The sequence below is a fragment of the Eptatretus burgeri genome, chromosome 10 (assembly GCF_056783735.1).
Source record: "Eptatretus burgeri isolate ZD-2024b chromosome 10, Ebu_testis_v1, whole genome shotgun sequence".
Lineage (NCBI taxonomy): Eukaryota > Metazoa > Chordata > Myxini > Myxiniformes > Myxinidae > Eptatretus > Eptatretus burgeri.
This window is the reverse complement of record NC_140970.1, coordinates 36,512,674-36,539,173: the sequence shown is the minus strand read 5'-3', so window position 1 is coordinate 36,539,173 and position 26,500 is coordinate 36,512,674. Positions and strand designations below refer to the sequence as shown.

The following is a 26,500-nucleotide window of genomic DNA, read 5'->3' as shown; positions in this document are numbered from 1 at the left end:
CATAATGACTCATTCCATGAGCACACTCAAACTTCATGACACCAACTCCACAATGCCAATCCAATCTGACATACTCTCAATCAGACAGGACATATATAAGCACAACATACAGGGATAATATGTTTTAAGGAGGTAGATTGTTCTTTCTGTGTAACACTCCAAAACTGCACCTTGCATTATGTAGTCTTTATTTCTTTTATTTCTGTCCATGACCAATACCTTATATTTAAGCCTCCCCCTATGCCTATGAGATAGGGGGAGACTTGTACCTGTTGTTGGGTTTGTTTCTACAATTAGTGCCTCCAATTTTTAATTGTACCACGGAGTTTCTTAGATCCTGAGGCGTAGTAAATCACCATTTATGTTTGTTTGTTTTTTTTTTTCCTTTTTTGTCTGCCAATATCTGCCAGCTGTATCTCGGAGCTGGCTGGGACTTTGGAAATGAAATTTTCCATCAGTAATGGGTATCTATGTCTGGTGTTGGCTTCGTTGTTAGGGTGGCTGGCTTTAGATCTTAGGGTCCTGAGTTCAAGCCCCATTGGCTGCTGAATTAACACTAGGTGGGGTTGACTCAGCCTGTTGTCATCCTTCCGAGGTCGGCAAAATGATTACCAGCTTGCTGAGATGATTGAGCCATTCAAGTATCCTGCGTCGGAGTGGTGACGCGTCCAGGATTGTGCCCAATAGCCCATGAGACTGCTTAGGCAGCACCAACGCTCTGTACAGAGTATGGTCCCAATGGATTTGGATTTGGATAATGGGTATATAAAGTATGTGGGGTTGACATTTTTGACCTCGACCTAATTTTAAAGTCTTGACCTAATTATAGACATTTAAATATTTTTCACCATAAGTCGACTAACGTTTGTCCGATCAGAACAAAATTGCCCTCTCAAGATAGCCGAGAGCAAGCCAAATTTATGGTTAATTTACATCAGACCCCTCCGAGTTAAAGGTCAAGGTCTTAGACCACCTACGAGTATTATTAAACCACCATTTAAGTTGTAGTTTTCTTCCTTTTTTTCTGCCGATATCTAAGCTGTATCTTTGAGCCAGCTGGGACTTTTTGAATAAAATTTTTACATCAATATTGGGAATAAAAATGTGGCGTTGACTATTGTTTTGACCTTGATCTCATTTTTAAGGTCATTACATAATTATAGTTTAAGGTCATTACATAATTATGGAAAAATGTCCAATTTTTAGCATAGCACTGGGTTTCGCAAGGTTTGCCTGATCAGAACGAAATTGTCCTCTCCAGATAGCCGAGCCCTAGAGCAAGGCACATTTGTACCTAACTTAAAATTTAAACACCATGGGTTGAAGGCAAAGGTCAAATGGCAGTGTGAAAAAATTTATTTTTGCCAATGTGGAATCTCAAACACCACTTGACCTTCCAAGATGTTCTTGCATCATAATAGTGGACATGCATTAAAGTTATGCATGCACCTGATATTTGATTAGTGTCTTTTTGATCATGACTTTAATAATATTCCTCCAATTTTCATGATGTTGAGTTTTATGGATAGATTGTAGGGACACAATTTCTTAATTTACACTCTGTTCCTAAATGGGGAAGTTCAAGGTCTTCTGGCAGTCCGAAAAAATATCTATATATATATATGGCTATCATTGGATCATGGGCCGGGGTTGGCTTATCCTTGGTGATTGCTTTGTGATCCCAGATATCTAGATGTAACTTGTATTTTTGAAGTGTCAGTTAAAATTTGTAGATAAAAACTTAGCCTTTATCCTCCTTCATTCTTCAAGGGCAGCACCTGGACTATAATCTTGCTTTCTAGCCAGATGAGGGTACATCAGTGTGACTTCATTTTAGCAGTGTTTCACTTGTGCAGGTGTGCACCAGCATACATTCTTCTGGCAGAGGAAGAGGCGACAACCATCGTTGAGGCAGAGAGGCTTTTCCGGCTCGCCCTCAAGGCAGGAGAGACATGTTCACGGCGCAGCCAGCAGTTGCAGCACCACAGCACACAACAAGAAGCACAACACAGTATGTATACCAGAGTCTGGAAAAACCAATTCCATTTGGCCATTCAACATTTTATTCAACATTCCTTCAATGAAATTTCCTTCTGTTAAACATGTTTCTGCAGGGAGGGACACTAATGTGCTGGTATACATTAAACGGCGGATCGCCATGTGTGCGAGAAAACTTGGGAGGACCAGGGAAGCCGTGAAAATAATGCGCGATGTGAGTAGCATTTAAATCATCTTTGGTCTTTCTTCCTGAAAAGCAAGACAATTTACCTTGTCAAACTTTCATATTTTCTTTTCTTTTCCAACTTGATATTTCAGTCCCTTTTTCTGTTGATCCATCTTTTTGGGAATGTCTTTAACTTGCTCGTGTGACATCTGCATCTTTTCTTTTCCCTTACGACTGCATACATTTTGAAATATATTGTCAGATTCTCATTTCTTAAATATCTTCCCTTTCTTTCACAACTTTATCTTCAACTATGTCTCGTTTTCTTTCTCATGCACTACCATCAATCAATACATACTGTTGCCTTATTTCCTTCATATATGGGGCTCTTCCCAGCAGCTCATGAAAGAGTTCCCCCTTCCCAATGTCCTGAATATCCATGAGAATCTTCTTGAGGCGCTGCTCGAACTGCAGGCCTATGCAGATGTCCAGGCAGTGCTGGCGAAGTATGACGGTATGTTATCTCTAGCTTGTTGATTGAAGGTGTGTGTGTGTGTGTGTGTGTGTGTGTGTGTGTGTGTGTGTGTGTGTGTGTGTGTGTGTGTGTGTGTGTGTGTGTGTGTGTGTGTGTGTGTGTGTGTGTGTGTGTGTGTTTAAAATTGTGTATTTACATTGTTTATAAAAAAAATTTTTTAATGTGCTGTATCTCACATGTCAAGCTCTTTCTGACCACTCACTGACTGACAGATATTAATTTTCGGTACCTTCCGGGTGACGTCGAAAGTTGAAATTTTGCACGCTGATGAACATTGAAGCCGATACACAAGGAAAAATTACAGAACCGTCAGAAAGTGTCCGTAAATGAAAATAAATATATATAAATGCAGGTGAGCGACCCGAGACAATGGGAAGCATGGTAATTTTGCGTGCCAACGGACATCAAGACCGATACACCGGAAAAGGATCATAGAACCATCGGAAAGCATCCGTAAATGAAAATCTAAATAAATGAAAATATATAAATGCAGGTGAGCGACCTGAGACAATGGGGAAGCATGGTTTGTTCTTGCTTACAATATGTAAACATGTCCCATTGGTGTATTTATGCATATATTGGCCTGCAAAAGTATTCACCCCCTCCAAAGTTTTCACATTTTGATGCCACCTGAGCTTATTTCATGATGCTTTCAAATCAAACTTAATACATAGAGTCTTCACAAACTACTCCAAAGTGATAACGTGAAAAAAATGCAGATAAAATGTGAGTAAGTTAGATTAACAGAGAAAATCAAATGATTCTCTGTTGGATCTATAAGTATTCAAACCCTTTGCCTAATTAACCCTCAATCACTTCAGTCGTAAATTATATTTGTTTAAAAGGTTACAAAGTAAGTGTAATAGGTGTCACCTGCATGTAATTAGTGGTTTAACTTAAAAAATTAAGCTACCCCACTTATCTACAGAGTTTTAAAGTGCAACTCACTTGGTCAAACAACAAGGCAAATCCGAAGACCATGAAGCTTTCCAAAGAAGTTAGACATAAAGTGGTGGAGAAGCACCCTTCAGGAGGGGATTGTAAGGAGATTTAAAAGTTGCTCATTATCCCTTTGAGTGCGGTGAAATCCATCATGAAGTTGAAGATATGTCATACCACCCAGACTCTACCCAGATCAGGTCACCTCTCCAAACTCAACGGTCAGGCAAGCAGGAAACTGGTTCAGGATGTCACTGTAAATCCAACAATGACTTTGAAAGATCTGCAAGGCTCTATGTCTGAGATGGGAGTCAGTCAGAGTTCATCAACCAATGATATCCTGTTCCCTTCACAAAGCTGGCCTCTATGGAGAGGTGGCAAGAAAGATACCATTACTGAAAAAGATGCATCTAAAAGCTCATATGAAATTTGTGAAAAAGCATCTTAATGATACTACAGGCATGTGGAGAAATGTTTTGCAGTCAGATGAGACAAAAATTGAACTTTTTGGTCTAAATTTAATGTGTTACGTCTGGTGCAAGCCTAACACTGCACATCACCTGATCAATACCATCCCTACTGTAAAGCATGGTGTGTGTGTGTGTGTGTGTGTGTGTGTGTGTGTGTGTGTGTGTGTGTGTGTGTGTGTGTGTGTGTGTGTGTGTGTGTGTGTGTGTGTGTGTGTGTGTGTGTGTGTGTGTGTGTGTGTGGGGGAATGCTGTTGTCTTAATTTCACTGCATGACCCATTTTAGCGCATGTGGTTGGCTTAACCAGGGAGGGGAATTTACTTATGCTGGAGGATGGAACCATAGCTTAATATACACAGCAACTCATTTTAAAGCAAATAGGTTTGGTATTATGTATATATATATATATATATATATATATATATATATATATATATATATATATATATATATATATATATATATATATATATATATATATATATATAATTAGTTTGGTGTATAATTTGTTTATATAATTATATATAAACAGGTATATAATGGAGATAGGGACGTGGGAAGTAAAATGCAATCACAAGACAAATAACCGGATGGTAAGTTTAAATGGCTGTAACACTAATCCTCAGTTACCTTAACACTAATATTGCACAATTAACCCCTAAGTTATTTTTGTCACAATATATATCTGTATAATCTGTATAATCTCTTTCTATCTTATTGATTGTTTTAAAAAACATGCAATTGTACAATTGTTTTTGGAATGTAGAATAAAGTTGATGTCATCTGTTGACATTTTCTAAGTTTGTGACCAAATGCACTTTCACTACTTATTAAATACTATCCAAACATCATCATTCTAATGCTGTAACCACTAAGTGATTAAACTTGTGACTTAAATTTCCATCTGTTTTTTTTAATCCCTCTTCCTAGACATCAGCCTGCCCAAGTCTGCCACAATTTGCTACACAGCAGCTTTGCTTAAAGCCAGATCAGTATGTGACAAGTAAGTTTGTTTTTGAAGAAAGTGTTTGCTGAAGAATCATTGTTCAATGAAAACAAAACATTTCAGAATCAAGTGTAAATATCAGTAATCTTGCTTTTGTATTTTTCTTTTAAAACTTGAAACGCATTGTCGGTGTTATCACACTACCTGCGTAAAACTCACACCTATTTCAACTTTTTGAAGACCGAACCACACTTATCAAAATAATAATTGGAACATGTGCATTCATACTTTTCTGGAATCCTGAAAATGGTTTTTGACCTTGTTATATTTGTGGGGAATGGAAAATGAGGCAAATTTAAAATAAATAAAAATTGGAGAAATGTTGGGAAGATGAGGAAGCAAACAATTTTTTTCTTATTTTTTGAACATAGCTGGATTTTATTTGACAATCTGTAAGCTTTTGATTTAATTTCCAGTTATATTTCGGTCAAGAATGGAATAAGGACTATGTGCATGGTCACGTAATTTATGATATTGATCTGAAAATGTATTGTCAAAATTTACAAACCTGTAAAATTAGAGGGGTCAGGTTACTGGCTTTATTGATTCGACCAACCTTCTTTGAGTGCTCTCAGAATTTCTCAGAGGTAGTGTATTCATTCACCTTTGATCTGTCTATTCTGGGTTTAATTCTTAACCCAACTATAAACGTCACCCTGCTGTTTCACAGGCAGGGCATCCCATCAATAAGTGTACTGCCGTATTCAGTGATGTTAACCCAGAATTTCAGTGATGTCGCATCCACTAGCAATTTTCTGGTTGAGGTTAAAAATACCTTTCGCAAGAGTAGTCCATTGTGTGCCACTACCCTGGCCAATTCCAAATTTCTGCCCTTACCTACAGCAACCTGCAACATTGGTGACCTATCCATGGTAAGTTCTAAGTGGCCTAAAGCCAGCCATCATCGAAGCAGATGCTTATGACATAGGTGAACCAATGCTCAAGGACTGCAGATGAGCATTTTTTTCTTGCTGTTCTGGCTTGACTGACCTGATCTATACATTTGCATTAAACCCTTTTATAAATCTTTAAATTAGGGAGACTATGTCAATCCACATTGCTTTCTAATTCTTCAGAAATAAAATAATTGCTACTTTATCATTTTGTGTGGTTAGGATTTGCTGATTGTAGCTCAACCAAACTTGACTAATTCATTCATTGTTAGCCTTTCATGCCACTTTATGGTGAATTCCTGGATTTCTTGGAATGCAGAGGTTGCCAACAATGTGTGCACATTCAGATTTTAAACAAGTTTTATATTCGTTCGCAAATAGTTTGAAAGTATTTTATTGCTTGCAGTTCTTGTAGGAAATTTTATGCATGAGTATAAACTTGTGGTAGTGCCAATAACTTTCGTTGGAATAAACGTGCCATAACCAGCTCTCTATTTTTATTGCTTATATATGCTGATGTGTCAAGTGCCAAAATCTCACTGTGCCACAGAGGTTTGTCTTTTATTTATTTTATTTTTTTCTATGTAGGATAGGCTCATTGAAGAGTGAGATGATGTGGTAAAAAAGCAACAAACTGGCAGTGGGACAACATTTGGAAACGATTAGCAAGGGGATAAATGAACAGAAAAAAAGAGCAGAGGAAGAAAGAGTGACTTGCAAGTAAGAGGGTTGGGTTAGGATAAGTAGATTTAATAGAGGTAGAAAACACTGCATTTTATAGAGAACGACATGAGGTGTTGGTGCAACGCTTGCTTGAAACCTTGGAGAAAAGAGTGGCATTGAACCTCAGCCTCAGTAAGGTGGTTCCACAAACTGGACAAAAATGGAATAAAATAATTGAGACGTGCTGTAATTATGAGGGGGATACTGGAAGAACTTGTACATCCTGGAGTTGGTGAGCAGTCATAGGGCTGAAACAGGAGAAAGAGCTATATTGGAGGAGAGGCAGTAAAAAAAAACATGGAGAAGCCACCAACCTGCCTGTATTGTGAGAGCAACAAGCCTTGTAATTTGGCTTCATTGTGACGGATGCAAATAATTTAATAATAATTACACAAATTATATGAGACAGATGTGTGATGCTGGGACACCAGCCCATGGAGGAGAGCAATTCTCCATTAAGCTATGGACAAATCTTTTTGTAGACTTGAGTGGATTTGGAGGCAAGCTTTACGATGTGATCAACCCAGGAGAGGTCATGGCTGAAGTTGAGGCCTTAGAAGTTCAAGAACCTGAACCATTTTCAAATGACCGAGCATGAAAAATATATAGGAAGGTTCTTGCTGAAACTTCCTGAGTTATGGGGTGAGACTAGGGTATTTACCAGGATTGAATGACGTCCATTTGTCAAACAAGCATCTAATCAATTGCATCTCGACAAAGTGACGCAGCTTCTGACAGCCTGAAATTGAGACAGGGTTTTTAGGTCATCTCGTTAGAGATGACCTAATAAAACCAGTCTCGATGTCCATCCGTACGGACGTACGTACGTCCCCATTTTTTCTTCCGATTTTCTTGATATTTGGTATGTGGGTAGATGTCGATGAGGGATGCACGATGGTATGACCTTTGACCCGATTGAAGGTCAAGGTCACTCCAAAGTTGCGAAATCGTCCATTTTCAAAATCTATTTCCTCCGCCGTTTGTGATACGATCTTCGAAATTTCTTTGGATTCTGATAATATGGAACAATATCTAAATTTGGTCTGGCCAGTTTTTTTTAATTCGTCCTGGTTATCGAGTCATGTGTCTTCAAAGTTGGAAAAATCGTCGATGTGATAGTCAAAAATTTTTTTTCCCAATCTTAATGAAACTTGGTATGTAGTTCGGGGTCGATGAGTGATGCACGACGGTATGACTTTGGACCTGATTGAAAGTCAATGTCAAGGTCACTGATGTTGTAAACTTGTGAAATCATCCATTGTCAAAATATCATCTGCCATTTATGACTCAGAAATGCGGTTTGATTTCTGAGGTCCGGTTTCTATCCTTTTGAAGACACATTGATCATAAATGTTCCAAATCAACCATTTTCAAAATCTATCTCCGGATAACTCAGAAATGTAGTTTGATTTCTGAGGTTTTCTATCCTTTTTACTCCCAGGCCTTCGTCTGTACGTTGAACCAAAAGACAAGATTACATCGAAGCCATTCTAAGCCGATCAGAGATCCACATCTACAGAGCTTCAGAGATGACTGTCACCCCCAACCGGGGGTAATTTTTTTTTTTTTAACGAATAAGCACTGATAACAAATATCAGTGACCACTTGTTCCATGAAAATGGTAAAAAAAGTGGTTGGGGAAGAATTAGACTGCAGCAGCATCCACCGGACGAGGAGCGTTCCTTCCACAGCTTCAGCCAGACTGTGTATCCACCCTCTTCTCCACTTGTGTAGTTTTGTGGTTTCCGTTGGTTGAATAGTAGCCTATCCACCTTTTCATTGTTGCCTTTGGCTAACACCAACTAATCCGCTTCACGTCAAGGGTTCCACTACCCCTCTCGGCAACTTAAGTTGCCAGAAACCAGTACGATTTGGATGGGTGTTTTTAAGGAGCCAACATTTCCTTACTGCGTAGCAGTTGGCTCCTGAAGGGAGCTCATCCACCCTTTGTCAGGTGGTGATTTTAGTCCTGGCAGGGTGTCACAGTCACGCTTCCCACTCGCAAAGCCAGTGAGGGGTGTCAGTTTTTACACCGGACTGTACTACATAATGTGAAGTTATCTGTCCAAAGGAAGGAAGATTTTCCAGAGCAACAGAGAGGTTATAGAGATGTAGAACAAGACTGGGGCCAGAACCTTGCCATTGAGGCATTACATTCTGTTGCAATATGTTGACTGTGTGAGTGGAGGAAGTCACAAAGCCATGGTATGAAGGCAACTTTGTATGTTACAGGCAGCGACCTGCAGGCAAGCAGAGCAGGATGGCATACTGTGTCTTTGTGTTACTTTGTTTTCACACTTGAATTGTTTGTGGAGAGCAATAATAATGAGTTCTCTTTCAAGTAACTTTGACGCAGGATGAGGCCATGAGGCCCATCAGAGCCTGTACTATTATTACCAACTTATGGTTGTTTGGCCATGCTCTATCCTTTTGAAATGCTGGGTATCAAGCAATAAAGCAGCACGGACCATTTTTAGTCTTTCGTATGACTCTGCCATGGTTATAAACCGTCTACCTCCCAGACTCTGAGCGGATGTTCTCACCATTATGCCACCGAGGTTGATAAAATGTTTCGTTATCTCTGTGTATAGGTTCTCACCTGAAGTGGCATCCAAACGTGGGTTGAGCACAGCTGAGATGAATGCTGTGGAGGCAATTCATAGGGCAGTGGAGTTCAACCCCCATGTGCCAAAGGTAAGATTATTTGTGCCCCTTTTTCATGAAATTCATCCTGGTATGAATGCAATTTTGGCAGCTATTATATTCCTGTTTATTGTATGTGTATATATATATATATATATATATATATATATATATATATATATATATATATATATATATATTGACATATGTATGAATGAATGTATGTGTATGTATATATATATATATATATATATATATATATATATATATATATATTGTCATATGTATGAATGAATGTATGTGTATGTATATATATATATATATATATATATATATATATATATATATATATATATATGTATATATTGTCATATGTATGAATGAATGTATGTATATATATATATATATATATATATATATATATATATATATATATATATATATGCACACACATACATACCTGTACATACATACACTCTGAGTGTATGTATAGTGTATAGGCAAGTCTACATCCCTTTTCAAAATTTTCACCTTTTATTTCCTTATCGCCTGGAATTAAATTGAATTAAATCAGACTTTTTTCCACCTTTATTTATACAACATAACCCACAACTTCCAAATGAAAAACAAGTTCTACAAAATTCAGAAAATTAATTAAAACATTTTTTGAATATCTTCATACTTAAATATCTTCGTTGAATATCTTCTCCCCACCCTCCCCTCCCCTTAATAATAACAATTGTAAATTAGCTCAGGTGCAACCAATCATCTTCAAAATCACACACCAAGTTAACTGGACCTCCGCCTGTGTTAAATTGTTGTGATTCTGATTATTTCAGGATCAAATCAGCTGTTGCTGTAGGTTTCCTCTGCTGTCATGCATTTCACAGCAAAGACTCAACCATGAACACCAAGGAGCTTTCTCAAAAGACCTCTGGGATAAAGTTGTGGAAAGGCATAGATCAGGAGATGGTTACAAAAATATTTCAAAGGCCTTGAATATCCCTTGGAGCACAGTCATCAAAAAGATAATCATTAAGAAGTGGAAGGCATATTGTACCACCAAGACCCTGCCAAGATCAGGCCATCCCTCAAAACTGGGTGACCAGGAAAGGAGGAGACTAATCAGAGAGGCCACCAAGAGGCCAATGGTAACTTCGAAAGAGCTACATGCCTTTATGGCAAAGACTGATCACTGTGTGCATGTGACAACAATAGCCCAAGCACTCCACAAGTCTGGACTGTACAATGGGGTGGCAAGAAGGAAGCCATTACTCAAAAAAGCCCACATTGAGTCCCGCTTGAGGTATGCAAAAAGCCAATCCGGAGATTCTGAAGCCATGTGGCAAAAAGTTTTGTGATCTGATGAAACCAAGATGGACCTTTTTGGCCTAAATGCAAAACATAACATTTGGCACAAACCCAACACAGCACATCACCCAAAGAACATTATCCCTACTGTAAACGTGGTGGTGGCAGCATCATGTTCGGGTGATGTTTCTCATCAGCAGGGACTGGGGCACTTATCAGGATAGAAGGGAAAATGGATGGAGTAAAATATAGAAAAATCCTAGAGGAAAACCTGCTGCTCTCCACAAAAAAGCTGAAATTGGGAAGGAAGTTCACCTTTCAGCATGACCACGAACCGAAGCACACAGCCAATTCTACACTGGAGTGGCTAAGGAATAAAAAGATAAATGTTCTTGAGTGGCCCAGTCAGAGCCCCAATCTAAATCGAATTGAAAATCTGTGGCATGACTTGAAGATTGCTGTCCATCAATGCTCCCCCATGCAACTTGACTGAGCTTGAACATTTTTGTCCAGAAGAATAGGAAAACATTGCCCAATCAATGTGTGCAAAGTTGGTAGAGACCTATCCCAACAGACTTACAGCTGTAATTGATGTCAAAGGTTCACTACCGATCAAAAGTTTTAGAACACCCCCATTTTTCCAGTTTTTACTGAAATTTAAGCAGTTTAATGTTTCGATGTGCTCTGAAATTAATGCATAGAGCAAATAAACAATTTTCGATGTGCTCTGAAATTAATGCATAGAACAAATAAACAATTGCAGATAAAAATGAAATCATGGAATCATTTTATTGAGCAAAATTGAATCTAAATTTTGATTCATCAAAGTAGCCACCTTTTGCAGATATAACAGCCGAACATACTCGTGGCATTCTTTCTCCAATGGAAATCAAATATTGTTCGGAAAGTTCTTCCCAACACTGTTGCAGAAGTTCCCACAAATGTGTTGCACTTGTAGGTTGCTTTGTTTTCACCCTTCTGTCCAATTCATCCAAAACCAGCTCGATGGGGTTTAAGTCTGGAGACTGTACTTGCCATTCCATGATTTGAAGCCGACCGTCTTGTTCTTTTCTTCGAGGGTAGTACTGATATAGCATGGAGGAATGTTTTGGGTCATTATCTTGCTGTAGGATGAACCCCTGACCAACTCGGCATAGACCACAGGATATTGCATGGCGCTGCAAAATGCTGTGTCAGCCCTTTTGGTTCAGGGTGCCAGTCACTCTGTGCAAGTCGCTGATTCTGGATCCAGCAAAAAAGCCCCAGATCATCACGCTTCCTCCTCCATGTTTGACAGTTGGTGTCATACACTGAGGAACCATCCTTTCGCCTACTCGACGGCGTACAAAAACCCTGCGTGATGAACCAAAGATTTCTAATTTTCATTCATCGGTCCATAAGACCTTCCAGTTTTCATTTGTCCACTGGCGGTGCTTCATGGCCCAGGCAAGCCTCTTTTTCTTATTTTGCCATCTTAGCAATGGCTTTCTTACTGCCACTCGACCTGTCAAACCTGCAGCTCGAAGTCTTCTCTTCACAGTTGAAACTGAGATTTCCTTACTTCGACCAGTGGTAAGCTGTGCTTGAAGGTGCTGTCCTGTGAGCCGCCTATCATGCAAGCTGTTGACTCTCAGAAATTTGTCTTCTGATTGTGTTGTGGCTTTGGGTCTGCCAGACCTCTTCCTGTCAGAGTTTCCTTCAGTTTCCAAGTACCTTTTGAAGGTGTAGGAAACTACTCACTGACACCTTGGCTTGCTTTGCAATTTCTCTAAAGGAAAGACCTACACTTTTGAGAGTTATAATGGTTTGTCTGTCTTCCTTTGTTAATTGTCTTTTTCTCACCATTATGAGAGCAATATACTACTTCCTGCAGTGCAATATTGTCCAAATAATGCTTCAGAGAGTGGAGCAACACAGTCTGTTCCAACACTGCTTTTATACAGACAGAGAGAGGGTTTGTAACTAATCATCAAAAGTTGGGACACCTGTAGGAATTGTTTGCATCAACTTTCAAGGCTTAATTTACTTACATTGCTGCAGAACAGCTGCAGTTGCTTACCCATTACATGTTCTCTGAAAAGGGCGTTTCTTAACAACTCTGAAATATACATTGTTTTTCAGTTTTTGGTAACCTAAACTTTTTTTTAAACCTCTGGCAGTTTATCGCTTAGCTTTGTACCATTTCAGGTTATTCACTGGACTTGAACTGCTTAAATTTCAATAAAAACTGGAAAAATGGGGGTGTTCGAAAACTTTTGACCGTTAGTGTACTTCTACCAAGTATTAACTCAGGGGGGTGGACACTTATCCAACCAAGATATTCTAGTTTTGTATATTTCATTAATTTTCTGAAAGTTGTAGAATTTGTTTTTCACTTGTGGGTTAGGGCCCTGTCACACCTTGACGTTTTAGCCAGCAATGGCAACGTATAAAAATGTATGTAAAACGTTGGCGTACGCTGAAATTTTGATGTTTTTTTTTAAGTTTTGGACGTCTTCATCACGAGTTGGACGTATGCATAACGTATTAGTAACGTACACAGAACGTTTTAATCACATATAGATAACTTAGATCAACGAATGATTAGCGTGTTGTCGGCGTTCACAACCTATGCCCAATGATAGTCTAACGTATGCATAGCGCGCTGCACTTATCGCTGACGATCACGTGGCGTAGCCTATTAAAAAGCTGCCGCTCGCCGATTTAAATCATAACCGCCTGAGAATTGGAAGTGTCAACATCGCAGTCACACCTTGACGATTTAGCCAGCATATGCCGACCTCTGAAAAATTTGTCTAAAACGCTGGCACACGTCGAATATGTTATGGGTAAGTTGTGTATACGCTAAGAGCATGCTGAAAAACACTGCCATACATCGTAATAGGCCTTGTACGTCGTGAAATTTCAAGCATGCTGAAAATTTTACGACATACTCGCCGTATGGCTCACATGTTCCGCTACGCTGGGAATAAGTTGTAGGCACGATATGCGATCGTTGACACACGCTACTTGTAAGTTACTCATAAGTCGAAAAATGTCGAGGTAATAGATTAGCGTACCCGAAACTTATTTTCTCCGTCAAGGCACATTTTCTTTTTTTCTCCTTGGCTCCGTGAAGGCACGTGACGAAATATGTGAAGTTGTTGATGTTGTTGTTGTTTTTTTTATATGTTTTTAATTTTTTTAGTCTATCACGAACCTTAATATATATTCGGACATTTGCTTTTAAGTTTCGACGTCGACGTGACAATATCCTCAAACAGAAAATATTCACAGAGGAGAAACTAAGAATAAGACGAGCAAACTGAAGAGGCAATCGGACGTGACGAAACAGCACGTGACGAAATATCGGAAGTTGGTGTTGGTTTTTTTTTTTTTTTAAACGCTGCCAATACGCCATTATACGGTAGCTGTAAATTTGAAACACGTTCAGTAAGTTATGTGGTCGTCCGGAAGACGTCAATCAAATACGTCTACATACGTCAATATGCGTTGGAGGTACGTTACTCATAGATTCAAAGCACGTTACTCAGGTTAGAAATAAGTTTTGAGTACGCCAAGCATTACCTCGACGTGTTTTGACTTATGAGTAACCTACAAGTAACGTGTGTCGACGTGTGCCAACGATCGCATAACGTGCCTCGACGTGTGTCAACGATCGTGTAACGTGCCTACAACACGTTACTCATAGATTATAAATAAGTTTCGGGTACGCTAATCATTACCTCGACGTTTTTCGACTTATGAGTAACTTACAAGTAACATGTGTCGACGTGTGTCAATGATCGCATAACGTGCCTACCACTTATTCCCAGCGTATGCGGAATGTGTGAGCCATACGCTGGCATACGTCGTAAAATTTCAAGCATGCTAAAATTTGCGGACAATCGCAAAGTACAACGATTAAAGCCAGCGTACTACGACGTATGGCAGTGTTTTTCAGCGTGCTCTTAACGTATACAAAACTTACCCATAACGTATTCGACGTGTGCCAGCGTTATAGACAAATTTTTCATAAATCGGCATAGCTGGCTAAATCGTCAAGGTGTGACAGCCCCTTTACGATGTGAAAATAAAGGTGGAAAAAGTCTGATTTAATGCAATTTTGTTCCAGGCTATAAAGCAACAAAAGGTGATTGTTTTGAAATGGGGTGTAGACTTTCTATAGGGTATGTATGTATGTATGTAATGCAAATGCATTGGGTCCAAAATAACTTGAAACTTGTTACGCCGCAGTCAAACTCTGCAGAATGGCCTTGAGTGTGTGGACAAATTTTCTTGAACACGCATTACCCCACAGTGCATCTCCAGGTTAACAATTCCATTTTGCATTGACACGCCAAAAGTAATGGTGCGCTTATGATTCCAAATTTGTCTATTTATGTCGGAAGCAACGTCTATAATTCACGTCACTCAAAATATGAAAGAAATACCGATTTGATTTATAAAATACATACAGGAAGAAAGAAAACCCATATTGGCAATGCATTTGTGCAGAATGCTGAAACGGACTGACACCTACTTATTTACATGTATGAGACATGCACATGTACACAGGCGAAGCATAGGACATACAAAGGGAAGAGTGAGAGTGAAAGGGATTGAGATTGCTGTAAGAATTAGGTGAGGCTTTCACTTAATCCCAGATACTGTGGGCAAATCTGTATTGGACGAGCAGGCTTCCTTCACGTCATATATACACATCTGTGAGGTGAGTCGCCCTGGGCTTTGTCATATAAAAGGAATATGCTGTCCTTCAGGACCATGGCATGCAGAGCAGCCGAGGGAAGGTGTGTGGGTAGGGGACGAAGTGAGGAGGTGAGCTGCTTAGGGAGTTGTGATGGAAGACAGGATGGTCGATTGTGGAGAGTGGAGAGAGAGAAAGAGAGAGCAATGATCACCCCACACTTTAAAGAGTTTGGTGTGTGACATCACTCCCGCTGTTCATTGGTGGTTTATGCTGATCATACCAGCTTCCCACTTGTGCTCACAAGGATTCTAACCCGTTGACCCCACATGACTGCCCGCTTGACAATGGCCCACGGCCTTTTCAGCCCAATCAGCGTCTGACTCTTGGGTTCCGTGACTGGACCAGAAACTGATATGACTGTTGAGGCATGCTCCTAACAACACGACCATTTCATTAAATAGGGGGTATTAGTGAAAAAGAACATTTCTTTCATGAAAAAAAAAAATATATATATATATATATATATATATATATATATATATATATATATATATATATATATATATATATATATATATATATATATATATATATATATATATATATATATATATATATATATATATATATATATATATATATATATATATATGGATTGGATGAGGGACAATGAGCAAAACTAAATGAGTGATCTCGACAGTGCTTATTTGGGTAATTATATGACAACTGATCTCAACACAAGATTAACAAATCATTATCTGATTAACTCATTACCCCATAAGCCATATTCGTTTCTATTTTAATGCATACACATGTACGAACGTACGTACATACATATAGTGACAGAGTAAGGATTCCCTAACTGGTGACCCAAGACCACTGGAGATAAATTCCCAACATGTCAAGTGAATGACTAACAAATAACAAAATTAAATATGTACACAGTATATTAGTGTAAAGCCCGTCAAAAATGGCAGTGCCAAGAATATCTCACCCCCTTTCCCCCCACCCCCAATCACCACCATCACAGCACAGTTCTTAAAGAATATAACTCACAGGCTTGTGAATTTACTTTTGTTTCAAAAAGAAAAGTATGATTATTTTAGAAATACCGCACATGTATTATCAAAGTGATAACTTTTTCTTGAACTATATCAGGGGAAAAGAACAGGTTAGGACCAGTGTGGACCCATTGTGGAATAGCACCGGGAGAATGGTGAGTGAGGAAAGTGAGATGGCCGGCTTATTAAATAGATATTTTGCTTCAACTTTCATACAACAGTCAGGAGAATTACCACTAGCTGAGAGTAATTATCAAGGAGGTGAGGAAGGGCTTTTACAGAAGATCCAGGTTGGAGTGGAGGAAGTAAACGGACAGATCATTCCACAAAGACCGCAACGAGTGGCTGTCCACTCTCAGGAGAGGCAAAAAACAACATCTGTCCAACCTCAGGATTGAACTTTCAAACTTTTGTTTATCTTCTAAAGCAGGGTTTCTTAACCTTTTTTAGTATTGTTTCCCCCTTTGAAATTGCCGAATAATTACATTTCCCCCCACCACATTATCAACAGTAAATTAATTAAAAAAACTAAAATTTATTTTAAAAATTATCCCAATAAATATTTTAATAAAAAATATTGATACACAATTTATTGCATAACATTAACAGTATTATATTATTTTAACATTATCATTCCAAAAATATGTCGTGTTGACTGTCGTAGTACGATATTTTCTTTTGTAGTATTGCCAAATAAGCACGTTATTTTCAGTGAATTTTTGTTCCGCTAATTTTTCATTGCTTGGGAAGCATATTCGGACGACGTATTCAACGCAATAAATAGTTTTAAAATTGTTCAACCTAAAAAATAATTTCCCGCCTGAAATCCGAAAATTTCCCCCCAGGGGGAAATATCCCCCAGGTTAAGAATTACTGCTCTAAAGCCTGGTGATACCTTGTTAAGTCTGTCTCTGGTGTATGCTCCCCTCTCCATCATTTCCCTCATTTCAAATGGCATTACAGCCAACTCCGCTCATAAGAAGGCCAAATGTATCAATGCTGTGTTTGCTTCCAAATCTTGTGTCCCCAAACCCTCGCTCTCTTTACCTACCCAACCCAGTCATACCCAATTGCTCCTGGACTCTGTGTCTTTTACTTCTGAGAAGGTGGCAAATTTTCTGGCAATACTTGGCTCTGATTCTGCAACTGGACCGGACGGCATCAACTCATGTTACCGAAATACTTGCTCTTATGCTCTTACACATCCTCTCTCTGCACTTTTCATCCTATTCTTTGCCCTCGATCATCTGCAATCTGCTTGGAAATAAACCAATATCACTGCATTACATAAAAGGTGCATAAACCGATCCCTTTAACTGCAGACCTATGAGTTACTTCCAGTCATCATCAGCAACATCATGGAATCTATCATCACAATGGATATGAAATCCTTCCTTTTTTCTAATGGCTTCATCTCAGATTACCATTTCTGTTTCAGACCAGGTCACTCTACCTTGGACATGCTGCTTCCTCTCTCCCACCAATGGATGGAGATCCTCGATGCCATAAGTGAGATCAGGGCCATCTTACCAGACATGGTTGGAGTGATCAAAACAGTCTGCCCCACCCCCCCCCCCCCCCACTTGTTCTCCAAACTATCTGCCTATGGCATACAAGGCCATCTCCACACGTGGCTCACTGGCTTCCTCTACTGACATGGTTAATGTATGGCTCTCAAAGGAATCCTTTCATCTCTTCTACCTGTTAAGGCTGGAGTGCCCCAAAGCGGTGTTCTAGGCCCAGTCCTATTCCCAATCTTCATGAACGATCTCCCTGACTCTTTGGAAAATACCCCTTATCGATTTGCTGACTCCACCCTCTGCCGCAACATCCCTCATCCTTCAGAGAGGCAGGCAGCAGCCTCTTCCCTCTATTCAGACCTTATCAAAATCACAAGGTGGTCCAACACTTAGAATATCTCTTTCATTCAGAACAAAAGTTTTGAATCTGGGTTCAGGGATTGAAATCAAACGTGTTTAATGATGTGACAGGTGGCTTCGTTATGATGTCATTATTGCAAACATTTAACACTTTATCCAATCGGGATGAAAAAATTTGAGGGTCATCTAGGGATAAATTGTATTGTGGGGGGGGGGGGGGGTTGATGACTTATTCGGTCATGTGGCTTAGCAGCTATATTTCTTTTTAACATAAAAACCTTCAAAAATCGTCTCCAAAACGGCTGAACAGATCGAGGTAAAACTTTCAAGGTATTATATGATCGCTTATCTGTGAGCAACAAAAAGTTCTCCACGTATGACATCATAGGTCACATGGTTTGGCAGCCTTTTTTGTTTTTTAACAATAAACCTTTAAAAATCCTCTAGTCTAGAACGGCTTGACAGATCAAGGGGAAACTTCACCCACATGTTCCCCAAGCCTTAAGGATACCAGGGTGTCCACAAATAATTGATAGGTTACATGATCTGGCAGCAATATTGATTTGAATGAAAATCTTTTGAAAAGTATTTCTGTTGAACCGCTTCATCAATCGATGCGATATGTCACAATTTTGATGTCGTAGTCATGGGGAATAAATATTTCAAATTTCAACCTGATTGGACACATGGTCTGGCAGCCAGAATTATGTAATATTTTGAATCTGGGTTCAGGGATTTAAATCGAACTTGGTACAATTATTATAATGATGTAATAATATGGGCGGAAGCATATATGGTGATGTCGCGATGTAAAAAGTGTCCTAGTTTTTTTCATATTATTAAGAGCTTTCAAAGGAATCATTAAATTAAAATTCAGTGTGGGGATATTGAAAAGAGAAGAGATAGAGAATGATGGAGGAACTGTGCAGAGAAAATTGAGTTCGTGTATTTTGTTTGTTTGTATTTTTGGACTGAAGATCTTTTGTAGTTTGTATTTTTTGAAGCGAGGAGGGGAAAAGGATCAAACTGCTCAGGATCAGAAATGACAATACTTGGGAGGAAAGAAGCGAATACGAAGCACGTGGGGTCAAAGCAGAGACAGAAGGAACATGCTGACTATCCAAGCCCTTGATGGGTCGGCTTGACTAACAGGGACACAAATTTAACAATTCAACACAACTCGGTATGGTTTGACACAGAAAATTCGATGAAAACACGACCAGCAACACAGGAATGAAAATATGAGTAAAACACAACAGATATGGTCTGGGAAACTTACCTTTGATCAGCTGGAGGGAGGTACTCTCAAATGTCACACATGAAGGCACCCAAAACCAGAAGTCTTTACTGCATTGAAATACAATGTTATATGTAGATGACCTGTTCCTATCGGTGACGGCAATGCCATCTTGTGATGTCTTTCTTCTCAGTAGTCAGAGCAATTAAGGTGAAAGCTACCCTCTACCACCCCATGAGTTGCCAATCCATGGGATTTATCTATGTGCTCTATTCTCCAAATGTTGTAGCATTTACAAAGATGCTACAATTACAAAGAGAGGAAGTTACCGAAATATTACAAAGAGAGGAAGCAGCATTTACCATTTTTATAGCCACGGTCTAAATTTAACAGCCAACCTCCCAGACTCAGCATGCTCTCTAACTACAATTCCACTGAATATGATGTATTTTCACTTATTTTCTCAGCTGAAAGGGTTGCCTCCGTAGCAAGCATGGCAAAGGCGTGAGTAACAATAATCAGGTCAGGTCAGATATGGGAGCATGCGCCGGAGCAGCACGTCGCTGCATCCACTTTCCACTGGGACTCCAGGGGCCTCCGTCTAGCCACCCCCCCCAGGCAGATGCCTGGCCCATCCCCATCTCCTTGAGAGGTTGATCAACCTGCTGCAACCACGAGGCATGTGGTCGGCCCATTGGCCTCCACTCACGAAGCTCCCTCGCTGAGATAATCTGGTGAGTAGGATCAGCGTCACGAAAACGAGCCACATGTCCACACAGCCGCAGCTGACGCTCACGGACTATGCAGGTAACAAATCTCATTTGAGTCTCTCTCATCAACCGCTCATTGGACACAAAGTCCAACCAGTGATAGCCAAGGATTCTCTGAAAAGACCTGGTAACAAAGGAATGAAATTTCTGTCTCAGATCCCTGGTCAGAGTCCAGGTCTCACATCCATCGAGCAAGACTGGAAGCACCAAGAACCTGAAGACTCAGACTTTTGTCCTGCACAGGTACCGCAGCACCACACCCCATGATCCAGTGAATCCATGACTCCCCAGGCCTGACCCAGACGTCTATTGACCTCTGGCAAACAGCCAGCAGAGACATGAATATCACTGCCAAGGTAAGTGAATCTCTCTATGACCTCAGCATCCTCACCACAAATTGGTACAGACTAAATAGCAGCATCCAAGATATCATTGAAAGCCTGGATCTTAGTTTTGACCCAGGAAACCCGTAATCCCAGCAGCTCCGACTCCTCCAGTAACAACTCCAGTACCAGTAACAACTGGAAATATGTCAGAGATTGTATCACCACATCTCACAGCACTATCGGTAGCATAGTTCAGACATGAGATTGATCAGTTTTGGTGGCACCCCACGAAAAACCAGGAATCCTGCAGAGGGCATCACAATTCACTGAATTGAACGTTTTGCAGAGATCAACATTGGCTGCAAGCAGCCCCTTCCCTTTGGACTCGAACCAGGGTCAAACAATACTGCATCGTGGAATTGTCACCAAAGTAATGCAATCAATTTTTCCAGAGGTCGTTGATGTGAATGAAGACCAGGATTCATCCCAGAACACTACTTTGAGGAACAACTAGGTAGAGCATGAGAGAGAGAGAGAGAGTACCATCCAAGGCAACCCACTGCTTGTAAGCACACAGGAAATCTGATAACCATTCTGGGAGGTATCCCTGGATACCAACAGCTTGAGTCTTTAGGTGCTGATGCCATCAGTTGCAGTAGCAGTAGAGGAATCAAGAGTATATAAAATTCTCGCCACCTTTGTGAGAGAGAATCTCCTGTGCTGGAGAAATTTTAAAGTGAGGAGGGGGAGATAGATGGTCCTCAGAAGAGGGAGATAAAGGACCTTGGTCTTTCCTCCCCAAAGATAGACCTTAGGCGCTCAGTCTTAGCATGAACATTATCCACTGTAATGCCATATTTCAATAATGAAAGAACAGATGAAGTGCTTATCCCAGAAATTGAATTGAGCAACTGCCACCATTCTTCAATATTGAGATTTGTGAGTTTTGACTTTAATTTTATCCTGACATTTTGCTCTTGCATGTCTGAAAATGAACACAAAATCATTGTGAGCTTTATGGAGAGACTGTGGGTTACCTTTTATCATGTTGCATTTCTCGGAGGAAAAGGCTCACTACTTTCTGGTAATTGCTTCACTGCACAAATCATTCTACCAGAGATGGGATGTTGAGCGAGATAGCTGAAGGCATGAAGAAACAAGCTAATACAGAGGAGAGGAAGAGTCTCAGCAGTCATATCTTCAAAAATGGAGACAACAGGCCCATAAGATCAGTGAAAAATATGGTCGATTGCAGGCCAGTATGCCTTTCTGATTAAACTGCCAGACATTGCAGTGCTTTGGTGGTTTCCTCATGATCACTAGAGAGGGACACTTTCAAGGGGACATTATGTGAGGACAGGGTAGATGAGGAAGAGCAGGAATGGTTGGAGAGGCAGTTGGACACAATCCAGTCTTGGATAGAATAGGAATCATGGAGGGGACATATGAGTGGGGTATTCAACTGATTAGTAAAGACATGAAATGTCAAAAACAGATTGTTAAAAACGTTACAAACTAATCGTGAGTGTATTGTTTGATGGTTTTATATTATGTTAATTCTGTGCCACTTAATTAAGTTTCTCATGTTAATCTTTTTTTTTTTAATTTTATAAATTCAAAGATAAATAATTCGTATCCATAGTTCACAATTTTAGTTAAACAAGGAAACCTATGCTCTTCAAATGAATGGCAATAGGTATGGAGATTTGAAACTCTCAAGAATTGTAGATTAATTGGAGTTTTTCCTGCGTTTTAGGTATGGCTGGCTTCAAGGCCATGTATCACCTGGAAAATTCTTGGCTGGGTAAATGGAGGCAAAACATTGTGAACAACTAGAAGGGCAATCGGTGGAACACATACCTCCACCCCCTAATACCTGATCCACGAGAACATATATGGCCCAATACATTTTTGAGATATCGTGCTATATATCGCTTTTATCCTGATGTCTCAATGGTGAAGAATCACTTTTAAAATTCTAGTAGCTGGATCCGGAACTTCACCAAAATCTAATCAGTTTGTCCTTGTCTCACACCGAACCTGTCCACAAAATTTCATCCAGATCTGTCCACAACTTTGAGATATCCTGTACACAAACAGCAAGGTGTGAAAACATAACCTCCTTCACCTTTGGTGGTGGAGGTAATAATAGTTGTTCCTTGTCTGAGGTAGAATATTTTAATATTTATATTTCCACACAACTTGATTTTACCTTTCAGTGTGTATACTGATTTAAGAATTTTGTGAAAATTTAAAAAAACCTAATATTGATTGATTATATTGTTACGGTTTTGAGGGTGGATGGAGGAATTTAATCGGAAAGTTAGGATTTAATAGAGTAGTTTGGTCCGTGGACGTGTAGGAGACATTTCGATGTAATTAAGTCTGGAAACTGTGAGCTTACCACACGGTTACGTGTTACCACACGGTGGCCCACACCTGTCAACTCTTACGTTTTTGCCGTGAGACGACTTTCTGTTGAAAGTCACGTTTTCACGTTCTCGCTATAAATTCTCACACTTTAAAAAAAAATTCTCGGCATCAAAAAATATTTCCAACATTATTGCATTGTGACTGGTTTAGCTGATGTTATAACCTTGAATGCCGACTTAAGTTCAATTGCTTCGCATCGTTCCGCACTTCCTGTATGAGAGACGGAGTATGATTGATAAATTATAATTTGATAAATATGATTGATAAATTATAATCAATAATTATTGACGACCATCCTGATGGAATGAAATATCTTGTTACTGGGGGTTCATTTTTCGTGCTAAATTGACGCAAAATACTGGGAAATACGATCAATATGCTGAAATAATACATCTTTATTCCAAGGATGATGAGTGTTCTAATTCCTGGATAGCAATTTGATCTGTTAATGAAAATAAAATGTCTTATTTGTTCATGTTGGTTCATTTCTTTTAGTCCATGCAGTGGACTAAACAGTAACAACATGACATAACAACCTATCTTCTGACTGAAAAAAAAATGGATGAATTTGGCACTAGAATGCAGGAAATTGCATCTAAGACACCAGAAAGCAAACATTTTCTGGGGGAGAATCCCCCCAGACCCCCCCCCCAAGATTTTTCAGGCGCTTCGTGTCCACAATTCTCGGTCGCTTCGCGACCTTGCTGGACACATTTTACAATCTCACTCTTTTTCAGAATTTGGGGTTGACAGGTCTGGGTGGGTGGTGCAGTGTTAATTAGATAGGGATTAAGAATAAGTTCCCCAGTAGGTGATTGCCCCCCTGTAACCTATTCCTATGTTTTTGCATTTACAAGTGAGCCAAACGTGCTGAGCAGGCAGAAGCCCCACCTCCAAGGGTGACGGCGGGCGAAGTCACACCCCTGAGGCTAATGTTTGATGGGCATGACGTCAGAAGCTAGCCAAACGTGTTGAGCGGGCAGAGGCCCTGCCTTCCTGGGTTTCGTGCGAGCAAGCCACACCCCAGAGGAGGAAATGGGGCTTTGGTGTGACGGCAGACAGAGTTCAGAGAGGGAGTGGAGGAACGCACGAGGTCTTGGTGAGGAAGGCAGTTGCAGTCGTGGTAGGAACGTGGCTAGGATGGAGGATCTCGCTTTGCTCTCCTCTCGGCACTACAAAATGGCTTTCCTTCGACGCATGAAGAAGACAGCACGATTCTCGTATTCGTGCTGAGGCGATTTTGGCTCGCGTGGTGAAGCAAGATGCTGGCCATCGACTCTTGGCTGGTCGTATGGCATGGACCCCGAGCCTCGTGCATGTCTCTGAAGGGGGCAGCGTCATCCTGAAAAGAGTGTATCGACAGGCACGATAGATAAAGAAGCTGCATGACAGTCGGTGAGCCTTGGGGGTTGAACACCACTCACGAATTGCCTGACAAACGTTCCCGCTGCAAGAGAGTGGTTTGGCACTGCGCGAGAGAGCGCCTTCACGTGAAAATCGAAGCGCCTCGATTCCACATTCCATCAAGCCAATATGTGGACCGAGCTAACTGCCAGAATAGAGGAAGGATTGCTTTTCTTTTCTTTCGTGTTCCCCTTGTCTGTGTTTAAGTATATGTGTAGAGGTGCTTTGATTTAGACTTTAGGATTGGTTTACCTCATATTATTTTATTCTGATTATTGTCCTTTGTAAATATTTGTCAATTTTCATTAAATGTGTTCATTTTAAGTGGTTGTGTCGGTGTATCTGTTGTGGGGTTTGAGTATAACCCCCCCCCCTTGTGTTGTGCTTCCGTCCCTCCGCCATTGCGCCCTGCCCCTCCCGCATGCGTTATAATCTCCGAAGGATCAACATGCCCGCCTTGTAATAAGGAAAAACCGCTTGGCCGTCCGGGCTGGCGGTGTCAACCGCCCATCACCACAATTTGGGTCGGGGGATTAACCTTGGCTGCCAGCGCCGCGACAATATATAGTCATTGTATTTCCGTTTGTCGACCTAATTTTGAGTAAGGGACTGTTAAGTTGTATAAATGATCTTGATAAAAGTAAATATATCCAAACTTTAAATGAACCAACCCAACCCAATTTGCCTCTGCCTATTTTTACCACTTTTGAAAGCACCACTTTCTTGATAAAAGTGTCTCATTGTGGAATTTTATGGGACTATGAACAACTGGCATTGCACTACTGCTGTGAGGATCCTTATGTCTCCCAGGGAGACCGCAACCTGCCATGCCACTGACTGCTATGAATTGGTTTGAAGACGACAGCATTGAAGCTCCACAGTGGCCAGCCCATAGTCCTGACTCATATCTTATCGAACCACAACGGGATGTCTTGAAAGCCCACACCTTAGGGCCAAAGTCAACAAACCACAAGCCTCTCAAGAACTTACACTTTCTCTGAAGCAGGGATGGTATACTATTATGCTTCATGTCTACCAACATTAGTACAAAGTGTTAATGACTCTGATGCACAATTAAAATGGAATCAACTGTAATTAATTAATAGTCCCACATTTCCTTACTGTTCTAATAGTTTTGGTTGTTGTGCATGTGCCAGCATGCCTTCTGCACCATTTTGTTTTCTCCCCAGGCCCCCGTTTACGAGTGCTGCGTTACACGGCCCAGCTTGCCTGGAAAATCGCGTGCTGAATTTGTAAACTTCCAGGCAATCACCAGACCGCTCGTAATGCCACAAAGGCCAGTCTTCAGGGAATATCCAGTGTTCTCCATAAATGCCGGTGGTTGATGGTTTAAGTACACTGTGTGAACGGTGCACTGCTGGCTCTGTTAAAAATACGTTTCAAGAAGTGATTTTTTTGCTATTTGCTTGGAAATCAGTAATTTAAAAAACTTTGTCTATTTTAATTTTGATTAAAACTTGTCTCTTTCATTCATTAAGCGTTCTAATAAACCGATCATTGGAATTCTGTTGAACTAATTCACACAAAGGATTTTTTTTATCCGCTCCGAGTTTGAAATGGCAATCCGATGAAAGGAGGCAAATATGTGACTTTAGTGGAAAATAAAAGACTTTAACTTGGGATGTCGATGGTGAAACCAAATTTGAATGTCTGCAAAAACTTTGTATCTCTCTCAGCTTCCATTTATTAGAAACAAACAAAAAACAACAGCCTAATTCCTAATACACAGGACTGTATTGATATTTTATTCGTACTGATTCTCAAAAAACGATTTAAACCTTTTCTTAACACTCCAAATGATCACCGAGACTCATTTATTTCCCCTTGACTCATTCCTTCACTCATTCTTCATCTACTCATTACTCATAACTTCTTTCTTTTTTTATTGAAATAACTAATTGCTGACTCAAGTTGATTCAAAACTTATTTTGAATGACATTTCAAAATGCTTTATTTCCCTAAATCCCCTCCTCATTTTGCAGATGACTTCAAATTC

At 40.0% G+C, this 26,500-nt stretch overlaps 1 protein-coding gene across 4 annotated transcripts in view; it reads left to right on the top strand.

Moving 5' to 3' along the window:
• Positions 1-26,500, top strand: part of ST7 (suppression of tumorigenicity 7) — an 88,188-nt gene that overhangs the window by 48,993 nt on the left and 12,695 nt on the right. For 3 of the 4 annotated variants that reach the window (XM_085897859.1, XM_085897861.1, XM_085897863.1), the window contains exons 4-8: positions 1,857-2,011; positions 2,115-2,212; positions 2,561-2,678; positions 5,037-5,109; positions 9,320-9,422. In XM_085897859.1, the coding sequence (XP_085753985.1) occupies positions 1,857-2,011; positions 2,115-2,212; positions 2,561-2,678; positions 5,037-5,109; positions 9,320-9,422 (547 nt within the window). The remainder of the gene's footprint in view (positions 1-1,856; positions 2,012-2,114; positions 2,213-2,560; positions 2,679-5,036; positions 5,110-9,319; positions 9,423-26,500) is intronic. The other variant, XM_085897860.1, reaches the window with a different exon arrangement.